Here is a 21,372-nt window from a genome sequence, read left to right as displayed (position 1 = left end):
CTCCCCTCTCAAGTCAGCAGAGCCCAGAGCGCATGGGCGGGAGGCAGAGGAGAGCCGGGCAGAAATGCTGAAATAGAAAAAAGATCGACCAAGCCAAGGGTGATCAGGGACACAAAAGGAACAGTCCTGCAAATACAGCAGAAATGTAAACCGTCATTATAAACAACTTTTAAAAAGTCAATACGAAAGTACCTTGAGGGGTTTAATGCCTATGGACAAATTCTTGGAAAAGCGAAACTTATTTTTAAAAAAATCAGGAAACCTACATTAGTCCAAGAAGAAAATCAGACCTTCCCTGCCCCATGGGTATAGGCAAGGACTGGCCCACAGTCACCCGAGAAACAGGCCCCCCTGTCAACGCGTCCGGAGATCAGCAGAGGAGGGAATGGGGGCCCCCCCGATTCTGGGGCCCCTGACACCCAGATACCATAAGCAGTGTGAGGCAACAGAAGAGGGGACACAACTTGGTCTACTGACAGACAGATGACCCTGAACAACTCCAACCAAGCCCCTCAGAGGACATGCCGTGGAGCAGGTTACTTTAGTACTGAACAACTGTTTTAATGTTACCAAAAACCAAACAAAGCAACTCACTAAATTAACAGATTTGAGAAGAAAAGCCACGAATCGGATAGCCCGATGCAGTCTCACAATCTGGAGTCTTTCCCCACCGGCAGTGGGACAGAACCTAACCTGACAACGGGAGTCTGCCAGACCCCACAGCACTCACAGGTCTCCCCGTCCGGCCGGCAGCATGTCCAGGATGCTTGCGGTGGCCCCTGCTTCCACTCAGCATGCCCTGCACTCCGGCGCCACACAGGCAGCCACCATGGGCACTTGCTGGGGCAGAGCCACGGGGCAGACGCACTGTGCATGGGCAAGAAGAAAAATTCCACACGTGTGCCCACTTGTGCAGGTGTGCACCTGCCCGGCCCCTCCCTGCTCGCATGGCCGGAGCTCTGACAGCCGGAACCAGTGCCAGAGGCTGACCGCCCTCTTCTCTCCTGTGAGCTTTGTCCCCTCACCAGCCAGTGTTCACAAACCTCCAAGGCGGCGACGCACCTGGGAGGGGCTGAGACAGCGAGTGCTGCCCTCGGGTCAGCTACAAGACTCACTCCACCTGCCACCTTGCAGCTCCTCCTGGAAACACAGTGGCATTGAGGCAGAGGCCTGGGGCACAAAAAGAGGTGCTGGAAGTTTCCCAGGGACCTAAACTGGAAGAGCCCAGTCCCAGTGCTGGGGCTCGTGTGCCCAAGGAGGAGGAAGTCCTGTCAAGGTGTTCACGGCGAATGTGGCCAGAGCCCCATCCCACCGTGTTCCTGAGACGAGGGCGACAGGCTGGGTTGTGCCCGCGGTTCTCTCTCCTCTTGTTATGAAATCAGGAGAAACATGCTCGGTCAGGGTCCTGTGGGCTCCCACCAATCTGCCCCACATGCCCTGTAGCTGACACTTCAGAGGGAAGTCCCCGGAAGGGCTGTGGAGAGAAGGGGCAGTGGCCGTGCAGTGGGGACACCTGGTCAGCCTCAGGCACAGTGAAGATGGTGGGGAGGGGGGCATGTGGTTAGTCTGCTTCCCAGTCCAGGCTGGCTGGGGTGGGGGGGCCTCATTATTATTTAAAGGCCTAAAAATATTGCTGGCCGTAAATCAGCCCCTGCTTCAAGGCTTCGGGCCCTGCCCCAAGTAGGGGAGGAAGGAGCAGGTCTGTGCACCACCTGTGTCTCGTGACAGCTGAGGCCCAAACTCCTGGTGACGCTCTGGAAAGCCACCTCAGGAAGGCAGGTGAGCAGCTGGTGTCACAGTGTGTCTTCAAGGCCACAAGTCCTGACGCAGGTAACTGGGGGCTCCTGGCCACCACCTCAGCCCCTGGCCAAACCTGTCTTGGACCAGGCCCCTCCGGAAAGGATCCCTGGCCACCAGTGGCTCTCACAGCACATGACCTCAGGTGCCAGGAATGCGCACGCGGCGCGGCCGCCATCTGGTTCCCATTACCCACGCTCTGCTGCGGGAAACCTCATCTGCGTCTCCACGCCCAGCGCCCGCCTGGGAGAGATTGATTTGGGCTCATTAGAGACTTCGGCAGCAGGCCGAAAGGTGAGGCACATCTGTGCCCACGTGGCTTGCAGGCTGGTGGGTAGCCACATGACAGTGCCCACTGAAGAGCTGGGCATAGTGCACCGAGGGCCCCTGGGCCAAGGACACCTATGGATGCCAAGGGCCTGGAGGCCCCCAGACGCTTCCTCCTCAAAGGCTGACGCTGCACAGCCCAGAAGTCCTCAGGGCCTCTGGGCCAAAGCAACTTCATGCCCAGCTGTCCCCGGCTGAGGTGGCTGTGCTCAGCGGGCGGAGCACTCCCCGGCTTGGATGGGTACGGCTGAGGGAGGCTTCGGCCCAGGCTCCGCCAGCACACCAGCCATGTCCATTGCTCCCCTTCTGCCACAACCTTCCAATTCATTAAGAATGCCCTCTGCTTTAACTTTTCAACTCATCAGTACAGTAAAAGTTCATCTCTGGAACATGCCCCATAAATTTGTCTTAAGTTCCAGCAGCTGTTTTTTGAATAAGCAAGGAGAAACCAGGCTGATCTGAGCTGGGACGGCAGGAATGCCCACTCCCAGGCACCTCGGGGTGCTGCAGCCTGGGGTGCTCGGGGAAGCCGCCTGGGTCCTCAGCCATTTGTGAAGCCAGGCTGAAGAAGTTCACGGCACAGAGGAGCGGAGCACCCGGGTCCGCGGTGGGTGAGTCTCCGGGAGGCTTGAGCAGCGGGAGGAGGGGTGTGAGGGAGCACCCTGCTGCTGCAGGAGGCGGGGAAGGCTCCGCACCCAGCTGGGCCGACTCAGCTGCTGAGGGCCCAGCACCAGCGTGGCTCTGCTCCAGCTTCTGGAGGTGACAACCATCACTGTGACTTTCACTGCCACTCCCAGCAGGGCCATAGGCCCCCTTCTCTGGGAGGAAGGCACGAGAAGCTCGGCCACCCCTTGCTGGGTCCAGCCCCCCGGGAGGCCTCTCTGACCACATCCTGCTTCAGGGTCTCCGTGGGCTCCCTGGGATGATGGAAGGATGGAGGAATGGTTGGAAAGTTGGGAAGGGTGATGCCAAAGACGTGTGAACTTGTGCCCTGTCCCCAAACGTAACATGTGACCTTCTCCTCCTGTCTTGCAGGGCTCTGACTCACAGGGCTGGAGACAGACCCTCAGCTCCAGCGTGCAGAGCCACGGGGTGGTCTCATACCTGGGCAGTGGGCACAGCCCACCCCTGCTGCTGCGCACAGCCTGCTCCTACGCTAACCCTGGGTCTCCGGCAGGGCTGCTCTTGGTGAGACACCAGCGGCCCCTTCAGCTCTAACTTGGATGGGCACCTCCCAGTCTCACTCCACCGGGACTCAGTGTCTGTCCTCCCACCTTCACATGGGCACACACTTCTGCCCAGGCTGTCCTCCCTCTGTTCCCCTTGGGATGGCCTGGTGACAATGTGGCACCCCGAGTTTGCAGCCAGAGTTGGGCACTGCAGTGTGTCCCAACTCTCCCCTGGGGCCCATCCCTCCTCCATCCCACCCATGCACCTCAGGGGTCCAGTGGTGCCCACCCAGGGCCACCTCCCCTGGTTGTGGGGGTCTGGTTTGAGCAAGTGTGAGGCAGGCTTGGGAGGCTGCTGGGCAAGGTTTCCCCACCTGGAGAGGAGCCCTGAGAGATACCTCTTCAGACTCCTGTCTATGGGGGGCAGCCTAGACCACGTAGCCCTGCAGAGAAGGCAGCCACCAGGGCCTGTCCTCCAGGGCACCGGTGCTGAGACCCCGGGTGAAGCCTAGAGCTGGGCCGTTGCTGCTTCTCCTGGCGGCCCCTGGAGCCCTGCTCCCCACCAGACCTGGGGTCACAAAGCTGCCTTTCCAAGGAGCCTCTACTTGCTGGCTGTGGTCAAGCCTCAGCCTTCCAAGACTCCCTGGCTAATGGGAGCTCCTCGCCCACCCCCAGAAGCCAGTGTGCGCCCAGGAGACCCTCCGGGAGCTGGGAGGCACAGGACTCCCCCAGCAGCATCTCAGCCCCCATGGTCTAGAGGCCCCATCCAGAGTGAGGCCTGGAAAGGAGGCTCCCCATCCCCAGGCTCCATCCCTCTCACCCCAGGCAGGGCTGAGCAAGCAGGCTGGGTCCACTGAGCACCCGGCACCACCTCAGACGTGGCCCCCAGGTACTCTGCAGGCACGCTAGATGGAAAAGTACACGGGACGTCATGAGGTTCACCAGGACATTACGGGGAGGTTTTCATGCCCCACTCCACCCCGAGGCCCCACGTCCCGTCCCCGCTGCCTGTGCGGAACAGCCTCCCTGGGGCCTGCTTCCAGACCACTACCCGGGCGTGACTCCGTGGGTTTCTCCACACTGGGCTGTTTTTGTTTTTTGATTAATCAGTTCCTTACTGACCAAATGCCTCTGCGTTTTTGCAAATGGGCTTGTGTACTTACTCCCGGACGCTACATGCCTTTTCTCTAGATGGACAAGACGTGACTGCTATTAACCCAAGGTCTGAGGGAAACCCAAACCATGTGAACGGCTCACCAACGCCCACGCCCCCTTCTTCCTGCGCGGGCCCTGCAGACAGGCCCGCCTGTACCCCGCCTCAGAGTGATTAATTAGCTAGCGATCTGCAACAACTCCTCTTCATGCCTAAATATTGTTTCAGCCTATCAGACTGTTAGTGCAGAGTAGGATAAATGACACCTCGGGTCTGGCGCACTGACCTGCAGGGCCTGCTGCTCATCCAGGCTCCAGACAGCCAGCGCCTTCTCTGCGGAGCCTGAGACGCCCCTGGCCTTCTGGGAGTCAAAGTCAAGGCCCATGACGGGCTCTGTGTGGCAGGCGATGTGGCTGCACACCTTCCGCTCGGAGACATCCCACAGGGCCACCGATCCATCCTCATAGCCGGCCAGGAGGAGCGGGCGGGAGCTGGAGTCGGCCTGCGGGGAACAGCAGAGGTCAGTTCTGGAAGGGTCCTGGTGCGTTTTGGGGGCAAGGGACTTGAGAAATGGGCTGTCTCTCTTGGGGGTGGCCCAGCTGGTGAGCTGTTTCCCGTGTTCTTGGCAATGGCAATACCAGTTCAGAGCTCTGCAGACCCCCTGGATGGCCGACCCCATTGGTACAGGGCCTGCACAGGCTGGTGTTGGGGCACCCCAAGGACTGGGACTGGAGGGCACAGAGCTCTGGGTAGCTTGGCACGCCCTGACCTGACACTGCCACACCCCTGCTCGCCAGCCCAGGTCCTGCCAGGATCTCAGGGTGCTGCCCTTTCTGAAGGCCTGAGACTCTTGACCACCCCTCAGTGGGGCCAGTCACCTGTCTACAGCCACCAACCAAAGAAAACTGAGCTCTTTGTCAATGAAAAATGAACTTTCTGTGCTTTGTCAACGTCACTGCAGAAGCCCCCCGCCCCCACCCCAGTCCCTAGGCCGGGCGAGCTGCAGCGGCGCTGAGCTAATGTGATAAATGAGGGCACAGGTCAGAGGGCTTGCGCCCTGGGCAGACGCCTCGTTTATCTGGCCTCTGTATCAACTCCAGAGGAGCACAGCAGGATTCCAAGGCACCTTGGCACCGAGAGTGGCGACACCATGCTTGGTGCCCCGTCCTCAGAGACTACCAACAGGGAACGCCTCCAGGACTGGTGCCCAGGTTGCCTCTGGGACAAAGAGCACACTCTGGCTGATGCCTTTTGCCCTTCACTTGTCTCGGCACTTCCTGCTGGGCTGCCTGGAGCTGGCCTCACGTGAGTGTGAGAAATAACTGACCACATCCCCTCCAACTGAGCTCCGGCTGGGCCTGGCCCTGAGCCTCTGGATGGTCAGCATTGAGAATGGGGGCCAGGGGCGGCTGGTCAATGAGACTGTCCCTGAGTCACATGCAATTCGAGGACGGTCCACTGCTGGTGGGCAAGGATGGCACTGAGCAGAGCATCTGGGCCTCCCTCGGTGTGGGCGGACACAGGGCATCACACAGGCCTTGCTCACCTGCCTGCTGGAGCTGCTGTTCACGTGCTGTGTGGGCACCTGTGCCCACCCAGAGGGGCTCTGGGCCCAGACGCTGCATGTACCGTGCAGAGCACCCCCCCGCCACGTTCCTGTGTGCTCAGAAAGAACCCTCCTCTGGCCACACATGTGACCTGGTTTAACCAGAGGCATGAGGATATGTAAGTACCATGAGTGGACACCACGTCCTCAACCCAGAAAGCAGAGCATTCCCCAAGCATCAGAGGGAAACTGAGGCTGTGGGTGGAGTGCACATTGTGGGGCCCAGTTAGCAACGGGAGCCGGGGGAACCCGAGGCAGACCGGCTCTTTGATCTGGAGGAGACGGCTGTGCCAGGGGACAAGGCACACAGCCCTGAGAACTATACACAGCCACAGTGAACCCTCCCAGACCAGAGCTGGGCCAGTGGACACTTCTTACATGTCCCTGAAAATGCTTGTACAGTCCTTTTTTTCTGTGATGTGTTCGCACAAATAAAAACATAAAGGAGGAGCCTAAGGAAGTGAGTGGGGGTCCTGGGAGGGGGCCCGTGACATCCCGTGCTCCTCCCTGAGGCCCTGCAAGCTGACTGCTACCCTCCCCACTTGGGCCTGACCGTGTAAGCAGTCCCCAGACTGGCCTGAGACTGCGATCTGCGAGGGGCTACGCAGCACCCCTCACCGTTTGTGCGCAGAACCTGGTGGCTTCCACCACTGAGCACATGCAGGCTTCCCTGCAGCGTCCCTGATGGAACTGGCGCACTTGCCCTGCAGGGCTATAACCGGGAAGAACTTCACTTTGACTCTTTTGGTATAAAATTTTTTACGCCACTTGTTCCTGAAGTACAGAGTGCTTTAAGCAATGGCCAGGCCCTCTGCTCAGGCAGCTGCTCGCAGGCAGCTGTGCCTCTCTAGAGCAGGCCTCCCCTGCGAGCTGCCAATCTGGACCCAAGGCAGGGCGAGGGCCAGGTGAAAACAGCCCAGGTGTGCTGTCTGAACCCCAACCAGGAATTCGCACCAAGCCTCAGACCACGCCTGCCGGATCCCACCTCAGAGGCCGGCTATGAGGAACTCATCCGGGGCCCACTTGGGTCTGTTGCCTTTGGGACAGTGCTCTGATATGTCCCCATCCACGCTGCCTTGGCCCAGCTTGCCCCCTGGCTCCCTGGGCACATTCCTCCCTCGCCCAAGCCTCCTGACACAGCTGACACATTTTTTTTCCTGTCTCTACAGCCCAACCCCACACGACGATGACTGTGGCCTCTGGGTTCTGAGCACCTCAACTAGTTCAGGGTACTCACTACCGACCCACCGCTGAGGCATCACAGAGCAGGAGCCAGACTGGCCTGCAGGGGCTCACCCTGTGGCTGTGGGGGCCCCGGTGTGGAGTCCCAGCCTGCAACCCCCACCTGCGCTGCACATCTCTCCAGCTTCTCTCCTAGCATGCGGGGTCCCTGCAACCCCTCACCCCCATGACAGACCGCAGGGATGACGGTGCTCCTGTGGCCACAGACCTTCGGAGGCCACACCCACAGTGCCACACTGACCGCCATGGAGTGAGGACCTTAAGTTACTCTGAGGATTTGCCTGGTGACCCCTCCCATATGTGGCTGGGCCAGCCTGGAGGGACCCAGCAGGCAGGTCCTGCCTGCAGCATCTCAAGGTGCTGTGGGGAGCCCCCAGCTCAGACAGGGCCCCACCTCTGAAATGGTGGTGAACGAGGCTGGATTCTGGTCCTGACGTTCTGTGCAATAATCATCACGACCGACAATGCAGGTCAGCCTCCCCGAGGGCAGAAAAGAGAATGTCTCTGAGAGTTTCAGAAGAAAGCACCACGTCAGGCCGTTCTGCCCCGCAGACTCACAAACCGTAACCTGGATCTCCAGGTTTGGAGGGAAAAAAGGGGCGTTTAAGATTAACACAGGTTTTTCTTTCGTGTTGGATCCGTATCAACCAACAAAAACGTGATTTGTCCTCTGTCAACTATATTAATTACCTTAACAAGTTTGTACATCCCATTTCTACACATTTTTCTGCAGGAATTTTTACATGATTACACAATGACATCGCTTCCAGGGAGGGGAGTCGGAGCGGATGCAGTCCCCGACGTCCTGCCTGGGGCGCAGGCACCACGCCGGCAGCAGCGTCAGGGCCTCGGGGGGCACTTCCCATCAAGCTGGGCCGCAAACCTGCTGGCGCCAGGAGCTTAGTCACCCAAGTGACCCTCCGAGCCAAGCCTCCTCACCGCCCCCCCCGGGGCCCCTCTGAGGGACTGAGGTGGCGACAGCACAGAGATGCCCCACTGCCAAGTGGAAAGTGATCGGGGAAGAAACTACAGGAGGAAACCAACTACTAGAAAGGCCAGGGGATCTCTCTGGTCCTTAGACAGCAGAAGGCTGGGGAGCGGGTCTTCGGGGTGCCTGTCCCCATGAACCCCGCCAGTCACACATACAGCTCTGAGCCCATCTAACTCCTGGGGAGAGTGCAAACGCAATGAGGCACAAGCAGGGGTCACCGGCACCCGACTCTGGACCGGCACAGGGCGGCCCTCAGAAGGTGCCGGTCAACTTGACAGCGCTGAGAAAAATGGCCCGTGGGCAGCACTCCCTAGGTGGGCACTGGTCAGTGCCCTGCTAACCCTGGGGTCTGCCACAGCCAAGACACTGCCCGGGGCTCTTTCTAAGTGAACATGCCAGACCATTTGCTCTGCCGAGCCAAACACGAGTGACCCGAAGAGTGGGCGCTCGTGCTTTGAGCCAGTGTCGATCTCTGGGGCGCTGGGGCTCGGCCTCCAGGGGAGCCAGGGCCTCTGGTGCAGGCGTGCAGACCTGGGAGGATCCCTCCCCAGGCTTCAGGAGCAGAAACCCAACCTGCTGGGCCTGGGGACTGTGACCGTCCCCCTCATCCCCTGGCCTCCCAGCTTCTGCTACCAGCCCCAGGGGAAGCCTCCTGACCCTCACTAATCAGAAAGAACAGCTGAGAAAGAAGAAAACAGCAGTGGATCAGAAATTCCAAGTGTGGCTGTGGGGAAAGTCAGCATATTAAGCCCACTCCTGACTCTCTGAGGCAAAAAAGTCACAAAAATGAGAATCCCAAGCATAGCCGGCCGTGCAGGCTTGCAGGGTGAGTTGGTACTCCCCTCCCAGCCCCGTGCAGGGTCACAGACCGGTGTGCGGAAAGGAGCAGAGCCCCTTCCCGGGAGGGGCCGTCTCAGCTGACCCAGCTGTCTCTCTTCCTTGCACTGGCAGGGGGTGCCCCCCCCCAGTCCAGCCTGTGGAGGCCAGCACAAGCGACGCTTGCCCTGGGGCACTTTGCAGGAGCATCCTTCCAAGCAGCGTGAGGGTAGCAGGGGCGGCCAGTGACAGGCTGCTGTGGAATCAGCGAGCACACGTTCTCCCAGGGGGCTAATTGTCCTGCTGGTTCTAGGACAAACCAAACCCTGAGTGGGGCATGATTCAGGGCCTGGCGGGTGTGGCCGACAGGGCGTGGTTGCCGTGCACTGGGCCTTACCTGCCACAGCTCCAGGCACATGGGCATGCCTGGCTTGGCATCTGCCTCTGGCTTCAGGGTGCACACTGACGTCTTGGATGGCATCTCCAGAATCTGAATCTGACAGTAAGAAAACAAGTTGATTTGGGCCGGCGCCAAGTTGAGTCTGTTCTATACAAACAAGAGAATTTTAAGGCGATTAGCCAAGATTGCTGCGAGTTTCTGTCTGCTCCGGGTAGGAACCTGGGAGCCCAGCCTCCTAATTAGGCCGCACAGGCTCATGGGCTCCAGTGCTACCAGCCTTGCGAAACGACGCGCATGGCGTCATTCCTGAGTGACCGGCACATCCCTCTGAGTAGCATTCCCGCCCTGCGGCTGCCTCCAGCCTCTCTCAATTTTACCTCCTTGCTGAGCAGGAGGCCTGGCTCATGGAGCACTGCCGCAGCTTGCCCACTCTCCTGACCACTGCTTGTTTCCCGTTCCTGCTGTGGGTTTTGCGTGGGAATGACTCTGCACTCTCGGGCACAGCAAATGGTACAAAGACTTGTACGGGGACCGCTTGGGAACCCACCACCCAGCCTAGGAAACAACCATGGCATGTGCCACGGGAAGCTCAGTTTGGAGCCTGGAGGTACCCAGTACCCTGTTTTTACATCCTAGGTACCTCGGCTGTATTTTGTGTCACTTGAACTAGGCTAGCGGGTGTGCCTCACTGCCCTGCACAGCCAGCTCGCATTTGGGCCTGTCCACTGACTTGGGCCAGGCTCTGCCCCCAGCATCAGTAGGGGACAGCCGAGGCCACAAGGAACAGGCTCAGAAGCTGAAGCCCCATGGACTGGAACTGGGCTCCCAGCCATCCGCGTCCCTCATGTCCGAACTCCCTCATCTGCCCAGGAGGGACCAGGGTGCCGCTCCTGCAGGACCTGGAAGAGAAGAGGGGCTCCGATGAGACCCAGGCTCGCTGCTCTGGTGGTGGCGGGGGGGTTGGGAGAGGTTTCAGCTGGCCCTTGGCTCCTCATGCTGCACGCAGTTCCACCGTCATAGCAGCAACTAGCAGTCACTGTGGAACTCCACGCCACCCCTCACTGACACAGAGGCGTCCTCTGGTTTGCAGACGAGAGGTCTGGGTTCCAGCGGANAGCATCAGTAGGGGACAGCCGAGGCCACAAGGAACAGGCTCAGAAGCTGAAGCCCCATGGACTGGAACTGGGCTCCCAGCCATCCGCGTCCCTCATGTCCGAACTCCCTCATCTGCCCAGGAGGGACCAGGGTGCCGCTCCTGCAGGGCCTGGAAGAGAAGAGGGGCTCCGATGAGACCCAGGCTCGCTGCTCTGGTGGTGGCGGGGGGGTTGGGAGAGGGTTCAGCTGGCCCTTGGCTCCTCATGCTGCACGCAGTTCCACCGTCATAGCAGCAACTAGCAGTCACTGTGGAACTCCACGCCACCCCTCACTGACACAGAAGCGTCCTCTGGTTTGCAGACGAGAGGTCTGGGTTCCAGCGGAGTTGAGGACATTGAGGAGACAGCTGGCCTACTGCCTGATACCCAGAACATAGAACCCCCAGCACAGAGAACTAGAGGCAAGCTTGAGTTGTGCAAGTGTGGCCGAGCTGTTCTCCCCGACACAGAGAAGAAGAACAGGCCTGAGTCTGAGGGTAAAGGCCTGAGTCTGAGTCCCAGTTCTGCCACACGTGTGCTGGGAATCATGTCTACGGCAGCTGTGGCAGGGTGGAACACCGGTGTCATGGTCTGGTCCTGTCAGCTGCGAGGCCCTGCAACAGGCCCCATGCCTGCCTCTCTGCTTGGGTGGCATGCCCACAGGCTGGCGCTGCGGGTGCAGTCTGGGCAGGGCTCTCGCCGGAGGCTTGCTGAGCGACCTAGCACCAGCACTGCTAGGAAGGGTGAGTCCTGGGGCCCCGCTGGTGCGCACACATGCATGCACCATATACATGCACACAAATACAAATCACTCACACATGCACACACACAAGCACAGGCTCCCCATCACCATAGGGACAACATCTACCCTGGGTGAGTTGATCCTCCCTGCTCACAAAGGGGACAGAAAAAAAAAAAGAAGTGACATGAGCCATTGCTACTGTCATGAAATAAAACGCTACCAGAAAAAGGGCCCCTGAAATAGCAAAGATGCTCAAGAAGCTCTAGCAAAATGAAAAGAAAGATAAGAAAGACGTTGACAACCAAGACAGTGGCAACAGGTGCGACCCAGAAGTAAAAAGAAAACTGCAGAGGAAGGAGAAAGCTCTCGGAGCCCTTCTGTTCCCTGTGGTGAGTGAACCAGCTCGGGACAGGCTCATCCCGAGAACCACAGCCGACAACAGAAGGAGGCCTGCACTGGCCGGGGGGCTCACCCAAGAGAGAGATGCCCTCCTCAGTCCCTCACCTTGCGCACCCCGACCCTGTTGTACAAGGGCAACATGGCAGGTGGTGGCCAAGTGCCAGGCACCCCCTGGCTGCTTCACAGAGTCTGAGTGAGCTGCCTGCTGTGAGGGGTTGTCTGGAAAGACACAGACCGCCCTGTGGAGGCAGGACACTCAACCTCCTACTCTGTGTACTGTTCTCTTTCTTGAATTATTCACATTTCTTAAAATGAGATCTGTTCCTTTTGTCACCGTATCAGGAGGACAGGCTGGTTCCAAGATGCTGAGTGGCTGGAGCGGGAAGAGGAAGCCACGGGAGAGGGATGTTGCTGAACAGAGGCTGCATGGATCTGCCCCTTGGGTGGCCTGGCACGAAGGTCCCCGGGTGAGTGAGGGATGGCCGTCCTGACCTCCGGGCTCAGGGAGACCCCTCTGGCAACAGTGAGGAGGGGCCCGAGAAGAAGGGAATGGGATGAGGGTGAACTGTCCAGCAAATCTGCTCTGGTCGGCAGGAGAGGGGCCTAGGGGGCATGAGGACAGCCCCAAGGCCTAAGGTAGGGCTGTGGGAGGGAGTGAGGGGCAGGGGGACCAAGGAGCCTTGGTCCCAGAACCAGGGCAGGCCCAGTGGCCTGTGCTCAGAGCCTCCGCAGTCACTGGTGAGCTTTCCATCTGGTGCTAAACTCTGACTTCTGTTACCAGAGGGGAAATGTTTGGTTTGAGCAAGCGTGGCCCCTCAGACAGCCAGGTGGGGTGGAGGCACATCCTCCCCTGGCATTGTCTGGGCACAGGTGGGACAATGCTTTTCCAGGGCCCCGTCTGGGCAGATTCCAGGTGGGAACATGGAAAATGACCATTTTTCCAGGATGTATGAGGTCCCTGGACTGGCTGCTCCTGAAAAACAAGGATACTGCCAGAGCTGGGGGCCAGGAGGTTGGTTAAAATCAGCCGCAAGCAAAAGGGATGAGTGCTCTTCGGGACTACGCCTGGGAGAGGAGGGTGGGGCTGGAAGGCAAGGGCAGGAGGAGGGACAAGACTGGCCAGAAGTCCCAGGGAGGCTGAGGTGGAAGACAGAACCCAGTGCCTGACCTCGGTCGGGGAGCTGGCTCGGTCCGCAGGCCGGTCTTGGCGTGTGCAGCGAAGGAGGGAGGCTGGGCTGCCCGGACCCTGCCCTCCTGGGGGAAGCATGCCTCTCTTTTCACAGTAATAAAGCTTTTAACAGGGTTTCGGCAAATTGGCAAGAGAAGTGTATGTAGCTCCTAATTGGTGATTTAAATGCAATCATGAACAAATAAATGCCTGTTCCTATCTCATTATTTATGAGCTGAGTGCGCTTTAAGACAAACGGCACTTCCTGGGCGGGGGCCAAACCACCCCGTGTGTACAGGCCTCAGGTGCCTGCCCAGTGCTGCCTGCCGAGCAGGCTGGCCGGGCCAGCGGGGGACACCAGGGGAAGATGGGAGTGGGTGGTAGACAGGAGGCTCCCATTTCCTGTCCACCATCCCACCCGCACCTGCAGCGGGACCCCAGGCCATCTAATCACTGCTCATAAGAGTTTCTTCAGCTCCTCCAGGAGCTGGTGCCTCCAGCCACACCTCCTCCTCTGCCAGGCTTCCTGATATCTGCCCCCACGTGGGGCACTGCTTCCCTTGAGGGACTCTGCCTCTTCAGTCCCTGGGCTGCGGGCACCACTGTGCAGTCTGACTAGCCCCACCCTGCCACCTACTCTGGCACGAGCGCCATCTAACAGCGATCTCCAAGGCTCTGTCGTACCCACCTCGCCCTCCAGCCCCATCCTCTGATGCTCCCCTGCTCACCTGTGCCCCTCTGTACTGCAGTCGCCACCCAGGTGCCAGCCCTTACCCCCCAGGTCCTAGTTCTGCCCATGGCCTCTCACACCAGGGCCCTGTTCTGCTTCCCAAAGGACTGCGCTCCCCTCCTGCCCTGGCTCCCAGGCTCACTTCAGCTTTACCAGGGCCTTGGTCTGTCTTCCACCACCTCCTGCTGGCCTGCTAGGGACCTGCCGGCACACATGCATGCTCCTGAGCCTCTCCCCCAGTACTCCTGAGGGCCTTGGCCTTGACACTCATCCACCTGCACTGGGCTGGGTGCCTGATCCTGCCACAGACACCAGTCAGCCCTCTCACCACCAGGGCCATCTCACAGGTGACCAGATGAATGCCCATCCCCAGGTCCTTGGAGCTGCGATCCAGCAGACAGACCCAGACCTGCCCCATGGCTCCCTGGGGGCCTGGGGCCAGCCCAGTGTTCCCACAACCAGGTGCTGCAATGGGTGTGCCCATGTAGGGGAGACTGAGCCTCCAGGGACTCTCGAAGAGGGGCTGGTGCTCACCTCGTCACTGCCTCTTCCAGGCACTGCCAGAGTCCAGCGCTGCGGGCCTTTGGCCAGGAGGGAGCCCTTGCAGAAGCCCACACTCTCCAGGCCCACGGAGTCCACGATGGTGTTCCTGCCCTCCGCCAGGTCCCACAGGTGCAGCCTCAGGTCCCGGCCCTGACTGCAAACCGAGTGGAGAGATGGGCCGTGAGCCTCCCTGCTGAGCGGAGCGCACATCCCACCTGCACAAATGTCTGCATGTTCTCGCCAACCTGAGGCTGCAGAGAGGCAGGGGACACTTTCCAGAGAGGCTGCTGCTCATGCCAGGTCACATGGGGCTGGGGCACCTCAGGCGAGGATGGGCTTCTCAGCCCTGGTGTCCACATGTGCGTCTGTGTCCGTGACACCCAATGGCCAGCACACTCGTGTGCATCCCAGGGAAGCACCGCAGACGGAGGCCTGCTGCGGTTTTCCTGCCACTCCCCATGTGGTCAAAGCGAGTGCCCCCCCTTTGTGGATTAACTCCGACCACTTGGCAACCCCACCCTCGGGTATTCTCACACAGGAGCTTAAAAACTGCATTCATAGCAAAGCCTGTGCGTGCACAACGATCACGGCAGTCCTGTGCACCACGGCCCAGGCTGGAAATGGCTCTTTAGCAGGAGACTGGATGAGGAGCTGCGGTGGGTCCGCACCATGCGCGTCCACTCAGTAGGGCCACACGCAGCAACCTGCCCGAATCCCGCGTGCATCTTGCCAAGTGAAGGAAACCAGAGGCAAAAGGCCACAGGCTGCATGATTCCAGTGGTGTGACCTTGTAGAGGAGGTCAGGATGGAGGATGACAGGGCACTGCCCATGGAGGTGTGGCACAGGTCTCTGCAGGGTGCAGCATGCTCTGTGTAGCCCCGGGTGGCCCAGACATGACTGTTGGCACCATCAACTCCACAGATCTGTGCCATGAAGAGAAGCTTCACCATGTACATGTCAAAAACAACAACCAGGAAGCCAGGGTCCCGGGGCGAACTGCAGGCCATGACAAATAGGAGGCACACTGCATGCAGTGGGAGAGTGGACAGTTTGACTTGAGGCACTTGGGACAAGTGTGTCGTGTGTCGGCTTGATACTTATTGCAAGGTTAAAGGCAAAACAACTGAACAGAAACACAGGACTCCAGCTGGTCCGCCTATTTCCCCCAGGGCTGCAGCTGGCAATTCTGAAACCTCTTTCTGTACATAGCTGGGTTGGACAGAGAAATACCTAAGGTGGGGAGCAGGGGCTGGGTCTCTCCTGTCACAGAAAAGCAGTCACCAAGAGGCCCAGGGGAGGCGAGATGGACCCATAGTTTTGGATTCAAATTAGAGGTGCTGGTATAAATGCACATTTATCCCAAATCATATTCAGCTGGACGGACACCAAGGTGCACATGGGCTGTGCTTGAGAGGACGTGGAAGCCACGACACCCCAGCAGGGATGAGTGTGCCTTGCACCCTGGTCTGCTCTCTTCCCCTTTCTTTAAAAAGAGGAACCAGGTTTCAGCAGAAATGGCTGGAGTGCAGGGGCGGGGGAGGCCAAGAGGAGTTCTGAGCATCTTATGGCCAGAAAATAAGAAATACTTTTAAAATAAAATGAAGGATGGGGGCATACCCAAAGGACGCAGGTGCCAAAGCTGGAACGATCTGAGCAATGAAAAAATAACCACAGTGTGGAATCATAACTGAAGAGTACAGTAACTCTCCATGAGCCCAGACTCATGAGGCAATGCATAAATACAGGAAGAGTAGATAAACCTACTTTACAGAACCCTAGTTAAGGTAAAATGCTACCAAAAGCAGGGGTGTGAGGCACGTCAGCCCCCGTGAGAATGCCCCGGGGGTGCCTGTGGGGCAGGACCCGCTGATCGATGCTGGCTAGGATCAGTGGGCGGAACCTGAGGAGAAACAGGGCGCGTGCAGTGCCTCAGAGTGTTTCTCAGATGCTCGCCACCTGCTGCAGAGGCTTGGACACAACCACACAGTTCTTTGACTCGCCTTAATCCTCACCTCCCTGTCCCTTGAGGAAGGTCCTTGCTGGACATAGGGACTCATCTCCAAGGAGCCAGTAAGCAGAAGGAATGTCCCTGAAGGTAGGACGCCTGCAGATACACTCTGACCAGGTGACCAAGGTGACCCTCACCAGAGATGACTCCCGCGGACATCGCCGCAGACCCCAAGACAGTGGGATGAGACTCCGAGGCCTCTGCAGGTTTCCCCCTGAAAGGGCATTGGCCCACCTAGTCCTGCGAAACCACAAGGCGAACCCAACATGAGGGGCATCCTACAAAACTGCCGACCAGTCGCTCTCCCCAAGGGGCGAGGTCAGGAAAGACGAGGGGAAGAGGAGCGAGCCCAGACCACAGGGGACTAGGGAGCCATGTGCACTCGGTGAGTCCCAGAGGAGAAAAGGATATTGTGGGGGACGAGAGAGCCTGCGCAAGGCCCAGCGTCTCATTGCCGGTGCCGCTACCAGTGGTGTGACAGACCTGCCCTGTCACAGGAGACGCCCCGGCCGCCAGGACTTGCTCTGAGCAGAGCACTGCTCTCCCGGGTGGCCCACAACCGCCCAGTCCCTGTCCATATCTCGACTCCATTTGGACAACTCCCCTGCTGGTGTTGAAATGCCTGAGCATTTGGAGAACTAAGACTGACACGGCCCTCCTAAGGACTGGGCTGCCACTGTGCTCTGCTGGACTATGGGGGAGACAGGCGTGGCAGTGTCCTCAACACAGGACAGACTGGAGCCTAATAGACACGTTCACACCGGAGGCGTCTGACTCACGGTCAAGATGGCAGTCATGCCGTAAGCAAAGGGCTGGCCTATTTTTAAGTTGCTTTTTATTTGGAATGTTTTGAACCCACAGAACAGTTGTGGGGACGGCAGGGCAACCTCCCACACCTCCGTCACTCGTCCCCTAATTGCTAACGCTGTACACATTCTCTCTTGGCCTCATGCCCATCACCCCAGATGATCCTCACTTGGGCAGAGCCACACCCAGAAGCGCCTTGGCCCCAGGTGGCAGTGGGGGTGGGGGTGCTTACTGCCCTTGAATGAATGCAACCTGGAGTTCCTGAACGGCACAGCGTGCGCACACAGGACGTCCCACCTGTGGGTACGGGGTCCACCTCACAGACACGTGTGTGCCTGGCACCAGGAGGCCCAGCTGAGAACCTTCTCCTCCCTTACCCACAGTGGGCCCAAGTGGACAACTCAGATCTCCACCGACCACAGAGTATGGGCCATCTGGGTACACGCATCCGTAGAACTACACACAGAGAAAAAGTCTGCTTACGGCGCTGCAGCCACATGCCCCTCGGTGGGTCTTACAAAGACAGCTGAGTGAGAATGTCAGACGCACTGGAAGCTGTTCTCTATGGCTCTGCTTTTTTGAGTTAAGAAAAAACCACACAGACAAAATGAATCTCTGCCTTTTGGAGATGAACACTCAGATGGCAGAGACAAGTGAGGCACGAGAGGCTGCCCCTGGGGGCGGGGCAGACAGCAGGCTGGTGGAGCTCTGCTTCCTGCTGGGGGTGGTGACACAGGTGTCCACTCTGTGATAATACAGCAGTCTGCAAACTTGTTCTGTGCACTTTTCTGTGAGTACATTACATCTCAGAATAAAATAAGCCAGAGACACACCCATCCAGGTGGCTGTCCCAAGCACAGGTGTGTCCTCGAGTCTGTGGATGGGGCTGGGGGTGTCTGTGGAGCTGCCCCTGGGCTTTCTGAAGCCCTGTGTACAGCCTGGCGAAGGCTGGGGCCCTCGCTCCTCCCTTTCTGTCCTCCAGCCTCCTTGACATGAAAGCTCGCCTTCCTCCCTCAAGAGCCACTTCGGAGACTTGGCTTCCAAACACAGCTGGGCACATGGCCTCTAGTGCAACGTAAATGCACCTGTGCGTTCCAAGCACCTGCACAGTCTGCATTGGAGACCTCCTCACTCGCAGGTCCCCTGCCTGGAGTGGAGCCACCAGAGTGCCATCCCAACTGGAAGGAAGAATGCCATCCGACGTCCACTCACCAGGAGCTTGCCACCCTGCACTGCACTGGCCCGGATTTCCGTGGAGTGAAGCCTCAGAGTAGGGCGGCAGGCAGCGAGCACTCATAGCCAGGGGCTCCCAGATGACAGCCCAAGATGCTTGGGCCCTGGAAGAACAGGAGGCCCAAAAGGGCATACATCTGAGCTGAAAATTCTGCAGGAACATTTATAAATGGCAGCTCCTGGTATAAGCGGCTCAGTGGGGCATTCAGACATTACAGTTGTATTATCAGGGGAAGACTGACACTGTAGGGCCCCGTGCACCACGAGTGGGCGGGGGGCATCTGGGCTGCCTGGCCTGGGAGACAAGGCTGTGTGAAGGCTCCACACTCACACGTGTCTAGGGCCACAGCCTTCCTTCCAGAACACCTCTGGTCTCTCGGTCACCTTCGAGTCACCTTCAGGTTGGCAGGAGCAACATGAGTCTGACATAGAAGTGCTTTGCAGACCAGTGGAGTCCCAGCAGGCCTCATGCTCTAGGCACTGGCTCCACAGTGCACAGGCATCTAGATGCCCAGGCTCCAAGTCCAGCGCAGGAGAGCAGGCCAGTCCTGGAGTGCAGGGGCGCAGAGCGTTCAGGAGAACAGCACTGCGATTCAGCGGATCCCTGGGCTGGGGCAGCCATCCCCGAATGGGGGCAGACGTCAGCATGACCCAAAACGAGGATCAGCTCTGGCAGCCAGGTAGGCACCCGACCCCCTGCACACTCTCCTGGTATGAGCCCTGGCCTGTCCTCTCTCTCACCATGGGAAGCAGGGAAGCCCCTCCCAACTTGCTCTCTCACCCACCTGCCCCTTCCTGTTGCCTCCTAGCCCATTCCTGTCTGGAGACCCTGGCCTGTCACCTCCACAAGGCCAAAGCAGCAGTGTAGGAACAGAACCACGCTGCTGCCCAGCCCTCAGCACCTCACAGCACCTTGTGATACTCACTGGCTGGGCCCACCACAGCCTCAGGAAACGCCCTTGCTCCTGCCATTTCCTCCTGACCCCTGGCTGGCCAGCCCTGAGGGCTGTAGATGTGGGCAGCTATGCAATGGTCCTAGTGTTGCTGGAGGTATGTGGAGCGTCTCCCTGACCAGCCCAGCAAACTTTAGGCTCAGGCTCTGTGTGCTGCCCTGGTGCCCAGTCTTCACCACCTTGAAGGAAGAAGGTCACCTGGCAGAGTGGTGCCGTGACACCAGAGCCCAGGGCCTGTAGGAGGGAAGCTGAGGCTCCTCCAACGAGAAGCTCAAGTTCAGCCCCTGATCCTGGCTCCCACCACTGGGGAGCTATAGCAGGCCAGGCAGGCTCTGCTTAGGCCACATAGCTGTCCTACACATTCATCAGGCCCTCCACAGCGGGCACCAGCCGGGACAGCATGCAGTACACCCCAGATGCAGTCTCAGGATGGGCTAAGAACAGAGGTCACACCCTATTCTGCTGTTGGGGGGAGGGCAGCCAAAGTGGTGGGGGGGAGGCCTCGAGGGCCTCAACCTGGCCCCAATGAGGGCCACACCTGGCTCCTTTGGGACTGCCACTGAGACCTACCTGAGGAGCTGGGGCCCCTGGGGCAGTGTCTGCAGCCAGATCACACACTGACCCCCGTGCCCATCCAGGGTGGTGAGCGCCCTCCGTGTCTCCAGGCTCCAGATGTGTACCAGCCCGCTCAGGGACCTGTTCAGGCAAGCACAGGTGCAGGGTCAGAAGGAAGCATCGGTGGAGGGTGGACATGCCCAGCACACTCCACAGGGCTGGTCTGGAGGCCACACCGCTGGTGGACCTGGTGTTCTAGCTGCTTGAGATTTGAGCTCAGGCGAGAGCTCTAAATACCAACTAAGGTAAAAGTGGCACATGCTTCTCCACCAAGGGGCCCACAGGAGCCTCCGAGGCCCCCTCAGGCAGGGCCTGCCTCTCAGCCGAGGGAGGGAGGGCTGCCACTGACAGCGCACCTCGGGCGGCACCTACAACAGCATGAGTGTGTGTCCCTGTGTCTCCAAGGGGGTGAGGCCCTAGGGGACAGCATGTCAAGAGGGCTATAAAAGTGCGCCTGGGCAACAGGCAGCCTGAGCCCCTCAGCAGGACTCCCAAACAAGCACCGAGCTCATTGCTAGCAGCCCAAACTTCACCCTGGGCTAGTCCCGGGGGTGGGTCCCCAGCAGCTACTCACCCTGAGAGGAGGAGCGGGTGCCCCTGTCCCTGGGCACCTTCGAGGAAATGCAGTGTGTGCACTGGCGACTGGGTTCCTCGGAGGACAAACTCTGGGTCTGGTGGCAGGGACGGCCGGGCGGCCATGCTTAGTCGGGGTACAGTCACCTGTGGACCGAGAGAGGGTATGCGAGTGACTGACCCACCTGTCTGCCTTCAGAAAAGCAGCAGGAGGCCTCCCTGAACACTGCCTACCCCCTCTTCCACCTGCCTGTTAGCCTCTGCACCCAGTGGGAACACCCTGGTTCCAACGTGTGTCATCCCAGCATCATACCTGCCCGGCCCAGAGCCCTCCACTGGCCTCCAGGAATTCCAGTCCAGCCAGCAGCCGCACCTTCTGGCTCCCTGACTCCCACTGGCCACTGGAGCAGCCCTCCTTGTCCAGGCTGGGCAGAGGCAGTCCTGACTCTGGGCCTGGCTGAGTCCTACGATCTCGCGGTAGAGTGGCAAGTAAGAGGGACTGGTTCAGGTCTCACTCCAGCTTCTCCTCCCTCAGGGAACGTACCCCTTCTAACCCTCCCAGTGAATTCAGAGTGTGGGAGGTCCCAGGCTGCCAGAGGGGTGAGCAGGACCAGAAGGTGGAATGGAACCTCTTCCTCACAGGCGCTACCAATGCTGCCTGCTGGGCCTTGGGCCTGAACACCTACAATGGCTAATTGTCACTGCTAGCCTTCAAGGAGGCAGCACCCTTTACTGTTGGGGACAGGACAGTCCAGTGAGCTGCCCCAGGCTCCTGAGGCTCAGGTCTGGCATCCTCCAGAGCCAGCTGCTGCCAGAGGGGCAGAGGGGCAGAGGGGCAGAGGGGCAGAGGGGCAGAGGGGCAGAGGGGCAGAGGGGCTCATGCAGCAGTGCATGGGCGGGGGACTGAGTTGCCCTGCTGCCACCCAGGAGGGCTGCTATAGCAGATGAGAGACCCCTCCTCATATC

The 21,372-nt window shown here is 59.2% G+C and overlaps 1 protein-coding gene across 2 annotated transcripts in view; it reads right to left on the bottom strand.

The window, feature by feature from the left end:
• The window catches only part of GNB1L (G protein subunit beta 1 like), a 64,113-nt gene that overhangs the window by 15,107 nt on the left and 27,634 nt on the right, over nt 1-21,372 (bottom strand). For both annotated transcript variants that reach the window (XR_005069637.1, XM_037067340.1), the window contains exons 2-6: nt 20,408-20,553; nt 19,789-19,914; nt 14,208-14,370; nt 9,499-9,597; nt 4,733-4,948 (exon numbers count right to left, since the gene is read on the bottom strand). Coding sequence is in view for 1 of the 2 variants with exons in the window: in XM_037067340.1 (XP_036923235.1) it covers nt 4,733-4,948; nt 9,499-9,597; nt 14,208-14,370; nt 19,789-19,914; nt 20,408-20,532 (729 nt within the window). In the remaining variant the exon portion in view is untranslated. The remainder of the gene's footprint in view (nt 1-4,732; nt 4,949-9,498; nt 9,598-14,207; nt 14,371-19,788; nt 19,915-20,407; nt 20,554-21,372) is intronic.

This window comes from Sturnira hondurensis, unplaced genomic scaffold (genome assembly GCF_014824575.4).
Source record: "Sturnira hondurensis isolate 20B ecotype Veracruz unplaced genomic scaffold, ASM1482457v3 Scaffold0017254, whole genome shotgun sequence".
In the NCBI taxonomy this organism is placed as follows: domain Eukaryota; kingdom Metazoa; phylum Chordata; class Mammalia; order Chiroptera; family Phyllostomidae; genus Sturnira; species Sturnira hondurensis.
This window is presented reverse-complemented; position numbering and strand designations above follow the sequence as displayed.